This window comes from Cygnus atratus, chromosome 7 (genome assembly GCF_013377495.2).
Source record: "Cygnus atratus isolate AKBS03 ecotype Queensland, Australia chromosome 7, CAtr_DNAZoo_HiC_assembly, whole genome shotgun sequence".
NCBI classification, from domain to species: domain Eukaryota; kingdom Metazoa; phylum Chordata; class Aves; order Anseriformes; family Anatidae; genus Cygnus; species Cygnus atratus.
Genome location: NC_066368.1, coordinates 20947120 through 20958730, shown reverse-complemented (window position 1 = coordinate 20958730; position 11611 = coordinate 20947120). Strand labels below are relative to the sequence as shown.

The following is an 11611-nucleotide window of genomic DNA, read 5'->3' as shown; positions in this document are numbered from 1 at the left end:
AGTGATATGGCTAAACCAAGACTGTAGCGATTCAGAATCAAGTAACTGCGTAACATGAACTCCAAGGGAGCATTACATCTCTAGTAGCCCAGAAAACAACCATGCCTTGTCTAATGCTTTAGTATATCACACAGTTCCAAAACATTTGACACAAACCTTTGGGAAATGAGCCACAAACAAAAGCTTCCTTGAGTTCAGTATTGCATGATTTTCTCAGCTGTGTTTAGAAGCTTCACAAAAAGTTCCCAAAACTCTCAAAATTTTTCATAAACCAAGTAGAAGCTTGCCACTCAGTGTCTTCAGGAAAAAAAAAAAAATCATAGCATGCTAATTACAGCATTTTTTTTTCCTAGTTTGCTCAGCTTTTTAGATAGAAGTACTGGAGACTGAACTTTTTGGCTCAGACCCAGCATAGTATTTCAAGTTTACAGTGCTTAAGTCTTATCAAGGTAACTCCTGCATTGCATGGGAAGTATGCCTCACGATATTAGAAAAGTTTATTTCTAAGTAAAGGTTATTTCTTAACAGAAAAAAAAAAGTTTGGTATTTTGTTTATTGCACATGAGCTCCCAATGCTAAAAATGCACGTATTTTCTGGAAGGCAGTCACGCAAAGCTAGCTGAAGGATAAAAGTGAACTTGAATAGTCGATATGCTTTGGAATGCTCCAAAGCCTAAGATCTTGAAGGAAATCTTCGGTCTAGAATGTAGGGAAAGTTCCTACAGGTTTTCTTTTCATAAGAAGTAAAGCCTTGCCACAACAGAGCCTCCAGACATGCATGACATATATTTCAGAATTGTATTAGTAGGAAAATTAACTCTCCCATAAGCCACAAATATTTGTAACAACTAACACCCCCGCCAACCCCCCTGGCTTCATTTGCACTACACATTGCAAATGAAAGCCCTGCACCATGGTGAACACACTGATGAAAATAAAAAGGCAGCAATTGATATGGGGCTGGGGCACATGATACTGGAACTAAAAATTTGTCTCCAGAGGCTTGTCTTTGAAAGAGGATAGTCCACTCAATAAAGCAACTCTTTCTTATCCTTTTCCCAGCTGGGTTTCTGCCCTTTAAAAGCAATTCTGTCCAATAACTGCTCAAATGTATTGAAACTGCAGAAAGCCTTCCAAGATTCACGGATTCTCACAGCATTTTTTTCCCCCCATGCCCCCCCCCCCAAAAAAAAAAAAAAAAACCACAAACAAAAAACATCATAACAATGTAACTAGCCATGAAAGTAAATGTAGTAACAGCCCTTCCCCCTAACTGAAAAGAAACCTCCTGGATAAAACTGCAAGATGTGAACAATACTAGTGCTACTTGTAAAACTTGCATGCTGATGCATCTCCTCACAAAACGGGGAGAATTTTCTCACTGAAATTATTTAGAAAAAAAAGTGGTCCTTTGCAGGGTTCATTTCTACATTTCTGCCTTCCAAAGATGGCACCAAAACATTTTTTTTTTTTTTGCAAAAAGATGCTACCAAAGAACGCAAGCTGTAAATGCGCTGCTTCAAAATTTTGAAGAGGGGCTTTATTGCAACAAAATTTTAACAATAGCAGTGGCTTTTATGACTTCAGTGTTAACCCTGTTAAGAGATATTTGGTTTAGACTGCTGGTTCAGGAGAAGTGCCAACAGCCATTGCAGGTCTGCCACTACCACAGTGCATTCAGCTAGGAAAGACTGAAGGGATCCAGAGGATGGAATCCTTGTCCAATCCACAGTTCCAACTGACTTTTAATTAAAGCACATACTTAAGAACTAATTAATTAAACTACAAGCTTAAGAATTAATTCAATATAAGGGGACCCTTCAATTAACTCTAGCTCCAACTACTCAGTTTACCTGCCCACAGACTGCAGAAGTGGCTTTTTTTTTTCTCCTGAGCTCATACGTTTCTGACACATTTCAGGAGTAATTGCTGATGCAGTCACACTTATGCAACTCTGCTGTCTTCAGTAAAGCTGCCTACATATCCTTCATCAGGCAAGTTGGCTGGATGCTATTGATGCTGAAGCCAGAGCAAAACATAACCCTCATTTGAGTTACCTGTGCAGTGATGATGGTGATAAGAAATGCAAATCTTCACAAAAGCTAGTAGATGCCCCTTGATAAAAATATTTTAAAACATGTTACCAATTTTACCCAGTTTTATAACACCAAAAGCATAATATTAACGGTGTATATATATATATACACACATATATATTTAATATCTGAAACTTGTGAAAAGTACTCCTACACTATTGTACAGAAAGTAATGTGTACCCTTTACAAACTTTGGAATGTAAATCTGGAGAGGAATTAATAGATAACTTGTTTCAAAATGTTCAGACATCAGAAAGGAGCATAATATATTTATTTGCAGTCTCCATTACATCCAATCCAGTGTTTATGCACTTCTCACACAGAAAGTACCAGAAGTGCTTTCCGTATGTACTCTGCCACAATATATAAGATTTTAAATTGTATTTATCTAAAGCATTTGATCAATACTGGCTATCACTACACAACTATTTGCTCAATTCTCTGGCCCCAGAAATAGGAGAAGCACTGAATGGCCAGCTGTGGAGTCATCAAAAGCTTCAATTCAAGAACCAGAAAATCCTAAGAAACAACCATGGAAAGAGGAGTGTTGTCTGTAGCATCTTTATTTCTTCCATAAAAGAGGAAGGACTACATCATCTAAGCAGAGAACTTCCAAATTCTATTAAGCAAGATGGTTCACACCATATCCGCATTTTTTTGGGGGTGGGCAAATAAATGGCCTTACCCCAAACAGCAACCGTAGAGACAAGCTGTTCAAAACCGGTCACATTTTGCACTCCTTCAGAAACCAAAAGAAAGGGGGAAAGCAAAGTAAAATCCCAACTTACTCATGTGCTACGGTGGAAGTACAAAAATGTCAATTATTTAAGCACAGTACTTCTCCAGAGGAACGTGCTTGCAGAAAGAAAAGCAATGCCTGTGCAGTAAGTATCTTTTCAATGTCACTTTAAAAGCTATACAATCCTATCTGGGTATGCAAAAGCTAATAATGCCAGAGGATAGAGAAAGCAGGTAGGCAGCCCACCGTTCTGTGGTATTAAAAAGTGATTAAATGAAATTCACAAACCATTTAGTGACATTTCTGATAGACTAATCACATAGCAGTGCTCTAAATAGAGAAACAGACCCATTATCAAAATATTCCCTTTAAAAAACTTGTATCTCAGAGGAGTACTTAATGTATTTATTGTGTGGAGATAATGGCTTCTCACTTTAGATTTACAAGAACATGGATGAACAGAGGGCTTCTCCCATCCATATGCACAAGCAAGAACGAGTACAAACCCCATTTTTTGCTTTAAGTCTCCATGTTTTAGAACAAAGGAAAACTAACTGTTGATACAGTTTATGAGCCCATCTCAAAATCAGCCTGTACTTTAAAAAAAGAATTATCTTCTGTTAAATGGCAGAGTGTTCAGCTACAGACACCAACCATTCACTTGAAGCAAAACTTAATTATTTTCTGAGAGATTGGTTAAAATTGGCCAAGAAAATCAGAGCTGAAAGCTCAAATATGTTACCGAAGCTATATACAGCAGGATGCATCGCTTCTCAGTATTAACTGTAAGTTCAGTTTCCCCACTCTTCAACCCACCCCTGCAGAAGCAGGGTTGTTTCTCATTGTGGCTACTGCATTATCAATACTTTTTATGGAGACAATACAGTACTAATCAATACAACCACTTTGCTCATTTTTTAAATTCAGGAAGTTGCCTTCTCCGTGGCTGGTGCTGTATTTCAGACAGCCACACTGATAAAAACATCCTGATATGGCAGACGCCCCCTCCTGCCCCCCCCCACCCCCCCAAAAGAAACAAAACACAAATCCATCAAGCCAAGCGGCTCTTAAATCTGTCACAAACACACTCAGGATTCTTCTAGCTTATACAGTGCATAATTAACAGTCATCTTAGAAAGACTTAACTTTATCTGCCCATTTATTTCAGTCTGTGCTTACCCCCTTTTTTCTCAGTACATTAGCTGGATCACAAAACATACTTCTCCACAAAGAATTCAGCCAAGAAGAATCTTTTTGGGCTGGTCATCCACTTTGGAGCTGTATTGTACAATACAGTTGCAAGCAAATTCTGAATTCAAAGTGTGGGACTTTGATATTTGAAAACCATACTAATATCATATGCAGAAATTGGCATTCAGCAGTATTGCCTTTTCAAACACTTTCAACTGCAAACTCATCTGTTTCCACAATCAGAATATTTTTGTCTGAAAAGTTTATTTTAGTTTTCTGAACACTCTAAAGCAACTATGCTTTTGATGTTACAAGTGTCCAGATAGGATTAACAAAAATTAAAATGTTCTAAATTACAAATTTAAGTCCTGTAAGAGCTTCAGAAAGGAAAAGGAACAGAAAAGCATGACATACACACATTGTGAAGAAACCCCAACTTTTCATGCAATGGCAGGCAAGATGTAAAAAGCCACCCAAATTCACACATTTTTTACACCGAATCATCAGAAAAGTACTCTGTAGTAAATCTGTACATCCAAATACATTTGGGATCTACACCTAAGTTACATTATTTAATGTTATATACACTTATTACCCCTTGTAAGTCTAAAGGAAAATTCTCATTCAAACCCAAACCAAAAAAAAATATGCAAGACTAACTTGGAAAGAAAAGGAGAATCACTTTAGACATTCAGTTAAAATGTTGGTTTTGTTTTAATCTAGACCTCAGAGTGTTTATTAAAAAACAAACAATCCTCTTCATGTAACATTTTGCTTTCTAACTGTACAGTAAATTGCATTGCAGAGAACACACTCCGTCTTCAAACTGTATTTTCTTTGGATGGATTTAAGATGTTGCTGGATATTACTTTAAAGATAAATAAAGGGAAGTTGGTCCAACTAGAACAATAGCTGATATATTACATGCAGGTGGGTTTTTTCTATATTTTTAAATTATTTTTTAAACAAATGTGTAGGGTATAGTTGATACTGCAAATAAACCCAAAAGCACCTGGATTCAAAATATAAAACATACCTCCTATCCTGGCAATGGCAGTAAAAATCAGAAAAGTAATCTTTCTGGAACAGCATTTTTACATAATTTAGAAATGTTAAGTACCAGGAAGACTACTAATCAAGTAGTTTTAGCAGCCAAGTTTCCCTCTTTTTATTGAATGGAACAAATGCTTTAAATAAACTGTTTGTCCTCTTCACTGAAGAGAGCTAGTCTATTCATCTTTAACGAGCTAGGTTTTTTTTCCTTATTTTTTTTTGGGAAGATTAGCCACGTACTGTAGTAATGCCTACTGCATATAATCCAAGCATTTGCTGTGAACAGTTGGAGAAAGCAGTCAGTAAGAACCTAGGATCAATGAAATAGATGTTACTTTAAGCCATCCACAAAATGGAGACCCATATAGTGCCCAGTGTTAAAACCCAAATCTCTTCTCGCGCTTTTTGTTGTGCAAGTTCATCCCCCTGAAAACAGGAACTGATCCATAGTTCAATTTTCTTATTTCCTTAGTCAATTTTCACATTAGTGTAGATTTTACGAACAAAGGCACTTGTTCCCATGTAACCAATAGCTCCTGAAAAATAAACAGAAGATGTTGAATACATTAGAGCTGATCAAAATAAATCAGAAATAACACACACACACTTCAACAGAGTCACATAAAACCATGCACTCTGCACACAGAAAATTATTTACCTGCAATATTTTTCTCAAATTCCAATTATCCATGCTCCCAGTGAACGTCTGGCAAGAACTCCCCTAGCCTAGCAAACTAAATCTATTAAGCCATCTTACCAAGAGGCCATGCTCACTTGGCCTCGATAAATATAGCGGCTCCCCCACTGCTGCCAATAAGCAGGTCCCTTTTTCTGAACAGAGGGTAAAAAACGTACAATCACCCACTCTGCAGGGAAGGTGGATGGGAGGGCGGGTTTTTATTAGAAGTTGCATGCCTTCTGGATGAGTGTTTTATTGGCAGATGGCTTTTTCCTTCCCACAAGGCACAAACAATAATAGATCCCCATCCCAGGAGTCTTAAACTCCAAGGAGGTCTGTACAAAGAGATTAAACTAGTAGCAGTTAGTAGTTAAAGGAAATTGCAACCTGTGGTTTTCAAATTAGTAAGAGTCATGAGCAGATTATGCATTGTCACAGCCGTAGTAAAAGAACAGGTCACTGCATTTTTGATAGGGGCAACAGTTTATGCTAAATCCAAAATACTGCAGGACTAAGGACACCTGGAAAATTTTTAAAAAATGCACAGGACTAGGACCTCTTCTCAGAAAGAGATGCAGCAGCCTACTGTTGAAACCCAGAACCTATTTTGCCAGGCTGATTAAGCATCATTGTCATACAATATCTGCAGTGAACTGTCCAGTGCTTTTCTTTCAGCTACCTTTGCTGACCACAGATTTATTTAGAATTGGGACAGTTCTTTAAATCCTGGGGACTGCTCAAGTAATTCATGAGTCCAGCCATTAAACATGCACAGAATTCTGGTTTTCAGACCCCCAAAGCCCAACATTCATATAAAATCAGGAGATCTGCACAAAGCAAACCTGATGAATGATTCCAGTACCACTGGAATAATAAAGAGCCTGTAGAGTCAGTCTACGTTGTTGCATGGCATTTCAAGCAGTGTAAAATATCATGACAATCATTCCACTAGTCAGCAAATGAAGTACTTGTATTACAAACTTGGACAAAGTAGAGTCCAATTAAAATTAATACACTGCATACAAGATCAGGTTGCTGCTCACAAGCAAGCGTGCTGAGGATGCAGCAGAGAGGAAGCCTGGCAATGACGTGCAGAGGTGACATAAGCTTGGAGTCAAACAGAAGCACACAGACTGTTCTGTAGACTGTGGAGGAACTCATCTTCTGTTGCAGGCAGCAAACGGACAAAATAAGGGCGCTGGACCCCTGTTTTAAGACATCACTTTTTGCCTATGCCAGATACTTTTTTTGCCCATGCCAGATACTACAGACATTTAGGAGAGCAAAGCACTAACTGTGGTTCATTTGGGATCTGTAGAATGTGTGCATGAGATGGAAGTGAGGGGGAAGAGTAGAGAGCAGCAGTCACAGGAGACCACAGCTCTAAATTCCATAAACAAGTCACAACCCATCCTGAACCACAGCAGCCTTATCCATGAAGTACCAGTCATGGTCACGTCCAAACCAGCAAATTAATCCTCAAGGCTACTTCACAGGAGTTGAATAAAAGCAGGGGGAGGGGGAGGAACACTAGACAATGATGACAAACAATTAAGCAACGCCCTCCTGAGACAAATGCAGGCTTGTTTAAATAAAAAAGCAATCACATTGATTCTTTTTTAATCACCTGATAAGGTGTTTAATTTGGTTCTAGCCTACATACGTTTAGCAGAAATAGACTGTAAGCGTATTTCAGCAGAACAAGCCTTTTAAATGAACAGAACCCAAAATAAGCCAAATAGCAAGGAAGAGCAGCTGCAAAGAAATCATAGATTATTTCCCATCTATTACTTCAAGCCAATTAGCACTTACTACAGCTGTGTCTTTGTAAGCACGTAAGCTTTTCAAACATCCTTCAATCATACTTACAGTATTATCCGGATGCCAAAGCGTGGTATTGCAAAAGACCATTCTATACTACTTAATTCCTAAGCCATACACTGAGTTCATAACTCAATTTTGTTCTCTGGCACTAAGAGGCAAGTATGAGGAGCTCAAAAGATTTGGAAGTTCTCATGGCTCCCTACTGTCCAGTCCCTGGGCTTAGATGCTCTGTAGAGGGCAAAAAACTTTGGATCAAAGCATCCTACTACATGTGGGATTTGAGTTCAGTAAGCATAATCAGAAGCGCTGAAAACAAGAGTTGGAAGATACTAGCTTACTGCCTTGGTCCAAACTAGTTTGTTTTATATCCGGCTGTGTGATACTGAACATGCTAATTTACACGAGCATCCAAAGCACAGCTCTACACGCTTTCACTAGAGATGTAGTCACTATGGCATTGTGCAGCGTTTGTGCTGACACGTCGTTAGATCTCAACGACAGCAAGTTCCCTGGACAAATGCTTTTGATAGGGATTTTTTTTTCTTCCCCCAGCATGCTGAAAATAGGAGTTCACAGTAAAAAGGAATCTCACAGCTTCTCTTCCAACACAGTTAAAAATGAAAAAGGAAAAATAATCTCAATACGGTTGTGGAAATAAGATTTCATACACACAAGTATTTTCTGATTCTGAATAAATTTAGAATTTGTTCCAATATTCTATCGGGTAGCGTCCTACAATGACAGGAAAGCATTTTACAATCTTCCTTTTCCATGTTAAAAAGAACACAAAACATTTTAATTACTGGAACTGGTGGGCAAGCTTGGCTTCTTCATCATAGACATTTTAATCAATACCAGCCTGAGCACTTTATAAAGAAAAGATTAGAGCTGAAAAGTATAAGCCTATTAAAGAAAAAAAATGGCTGCAAGACTACCAGAACAGCAGGGAAGTCTTGTAATGTGCCAAGAACCCAATGAGGCAAGATTAGATTTCACAAGAGAAATGGGTAACAGGTACTCAGCAGCTAAGAGCTGATTCCTTCCCTCCCCCCTTCAAAAAGCATAGTAAAATTACCCTCTGGGGATGGGCCTCAAATATCTGAGAGAAAGCCTTCCACTAGAGGCTATAGGACTATTCACTGGTAGGAAGGAAAGTATTAAATAAGGATCATACTTGAAAAGCAGGTAATGTAAAGTGCAAAAGAACAAAGCAGCACTTCCTGAAAGTCATAAAGCAAAGAGTAAAAATAAAGCTAACAGTTAAATAAGCATACATGGCTTCATCAGATGACTTCCATGCCAAGAGAGGTGTTTTCCTCTAAACATCTCTCAAAACAGTATCTTAAAAAGCAACGAAACCCAGATGCACACAGGAGCACTTTGCATTCTCTTCACCTGCGAATATTCCAATACTAATTTTTCAAATGCTGTCTTGAGGTTTCATTCCTTTCTGGACTGTCACCCTCACATAAACATGTCATAGGATGCAGAAGGTAGTGCCATCAGCATTGCACCACCACTGATAGCTCAATGTGTGTACCTAGCTCCTCATCCCAGAGCAACAGTAAAAACTCAAAACCAAAAAAATTAACATGGATTCAACTTAAATTGGAACTTACTTTGAAGAATTTAGACTGCATTAAAAATGTAACCTATTACTGTATTCTTGCCCAATACGGAGTCTTTCAACCTTGCATGGAGGCTGAAATTCTCTGCACAATACATAAATGCTCTTCCTTAAAATTTAAAACAAATTATCAGAAGACACAATCTATGGGAACCTCCTATATTATGTAGGAACAAAGTATAAACAGAGAAATGTAAGATTAATTTTAAGGATTGTACACTTTTTTGAGCAGATCTTGCACCACATACATACTCCACCAAAGCACAAAGCTAAAACCAGAAACATGACAGTCTGAAAAATTCTGATAGTAAATTTTCAATATATTTGAAACTTACCACACATTATTCCCAAAGCTGTGCTAAATACTGCCATATAACCAAAGTAAAATGATGTTTGAAACAAGCCATACATCCTGAAAAAGAGAGAAGAAATTATGCTAGTTATTTTTCCTCATCTTTCTCAATACATTTTTCTTTGACAATATGGCAATCTGATATTCAAGAAAGAAAACTACCACTTACTTTGTCTTGAAAAAGTAGTAGTAAAAGGAGTACATGTAAACATATATCGCAGTTGATGCAGCAGAAAGAAAGCTTGTCCATTGCCTGAAAGTAAACATGGATGCCCATCATACATCTAAACCAAAAATCTTCCCAAGAAAATGCACAATGCACTAAAGTCTCGCCCTAAAAACAAAGCATCTTTGTTCTATAGATTTATTTAACAAAATCTACATGTTGTCTGCTACAAGTGCTAAAAGCTTCCATTGCAACATCTGTCACTAATACCAGCAATGACCCTTCTTTATATTCCTTCGTGCTTCAGCATATTTTTTATGCATATATACATGCATGGACAGATGTGCACTCACTGAGAAAGCTCCTGGATAGAAAGGGTCCGAGAACTGCTTTTATTCCCTACAGCTAAAATCTGTTTGTGGGATACTTTGAAAAGACCTGTCTACACTGATGAGACACAGCTTTTCCATAAAACTTCCACAGTCTGTTCAACTAAGCAAATAACAGAATACTTACCACCTGTAATCCTCTGCATTTAGCAGGAAATAGGTACAAACGATAGTCACACAAACTGTCACAATGCAGAGGATAACCAGAACCAACATCATAAAGCCATAAACATAGTAGATCTTGTAAGCCCAGAATGAAGTAAAAATGAAATACCTGTAGAGAGCAAACAAAATATGCAGATGATATTGTAATTGTACTTAGATTATTTTTAAATCAAATGGAGAAATCTCTGACAAACTCACATTTCAATAAAAATTGATCCAAAAGGGAGAATTCCACCTAGGCAAACAATAACAGCCGGTTCCATGAACCTGAAAGACATTAAAACTAGTTTAGGGACAATTTTAATCTTTTATTTATAAACATATATTAAGACATATAACCAGGAAAATAATACGGATTAATTAATAGGATGTCATGTATGGGTAGGAGGAGTCCTTCTTGGGAGAAGTAAGAAACAAACATAAGGCTCACACTTATCTACAGGCCTACGGTCAGGAATCTAACCAGTCTTACCAGCTACAGAAAGGATCTCTTTTGCCTGAAAAGGGCCTAAACAATCAAACCCCGTAACATCCACTAGCCTTCAACGAAGACAGTAAAAACTCAGTGCTGTTGATGACCACAGATACTGCAAATACTGCAATGAAAATTTCAGAGTAATGCTTATATAATTAAAAACCAGTGTTCATTTTAATGCTATACTGAGTCATAAGCACACGGCTAAAAATTGATACTCAGCTACCCACAGATGGTCCTGTCACTTACTAAAGGTGATCTCTGCCCAGTACTTGCAATGATGCTGAATCTAGCCAGCAATCCGTGACTTCATCTGCAGCTTCCTTTATTATTTACTTGAAGACTTGTCTAAATTGATGGTGTGCACTTTCATTGTCTTCATGGAAAGCATCTTATTCCTTTTAATCTGTCATCCTAATCCTGCAAAATCCATCAGATTCCCAAGATACATGCCACAATATAAATCAAATATAAACCAAATCCTAGCTTGTGAGCTGCACAACCTGCCACTAACGAGAGACTAAGTGTGCTGCACTTGCTGGTTACTGTGGGTGTACACATTTCAGTGCCCCCTTAACACTGTTCCATTCCTCTTAACAGGAAAAGCAAGAAAAATATATTAAAAAAAATCCTCTGAGGATACTTTCATTTCCATAGCTTGCTGCTTCCATCACTGAAATAAATTAGTAGGAAAAAATGACTGCATTCAAATTTGCCAAAAAATGAAGACTACTTTTTGAGAACCGGCACTCCTTTACATAGACTTCAAAAATAATTAATTCACAATTCGAACTGTATAGTTCAAGTATTTTAGGCTCTGTGCCATCAACAAAAGTGCAGAAGAGCATTGCAAGC

General features: G+C 37.7%; 1 protein-coding gene across 1 annotated transcript in view; it reads right to left on the bottom strand.

Annotated features, from left to right (window-relative positions):
* Positions 1 to 3976: 3976 nt before the first annotated feature.
* TM9SF3 (transmembrane 9 superfamily member 3) overlaps positions 3977 to 11611 on the bottom strand; it is a 44608-nt gene continuing 36973 nt past the window's right edge. Inside the window, 5 exon segments of the mRNA XM_035545082.2 lie at positions 3977 to 5615; positions 9545 to 9621; positions 9731 to 9814; positions 10244 to 10390; positions 10480 to 10548. Coding sequence (XP_035400975.2) covers positions 5548 to 5615; positions 9545 to 9621; positions 9731 to 9814; positions 10244 to 10390; positions 10480 to 10548 — 445 coding nt within the window. The 3' untranslated portion in view covers positions 3977 to 5547.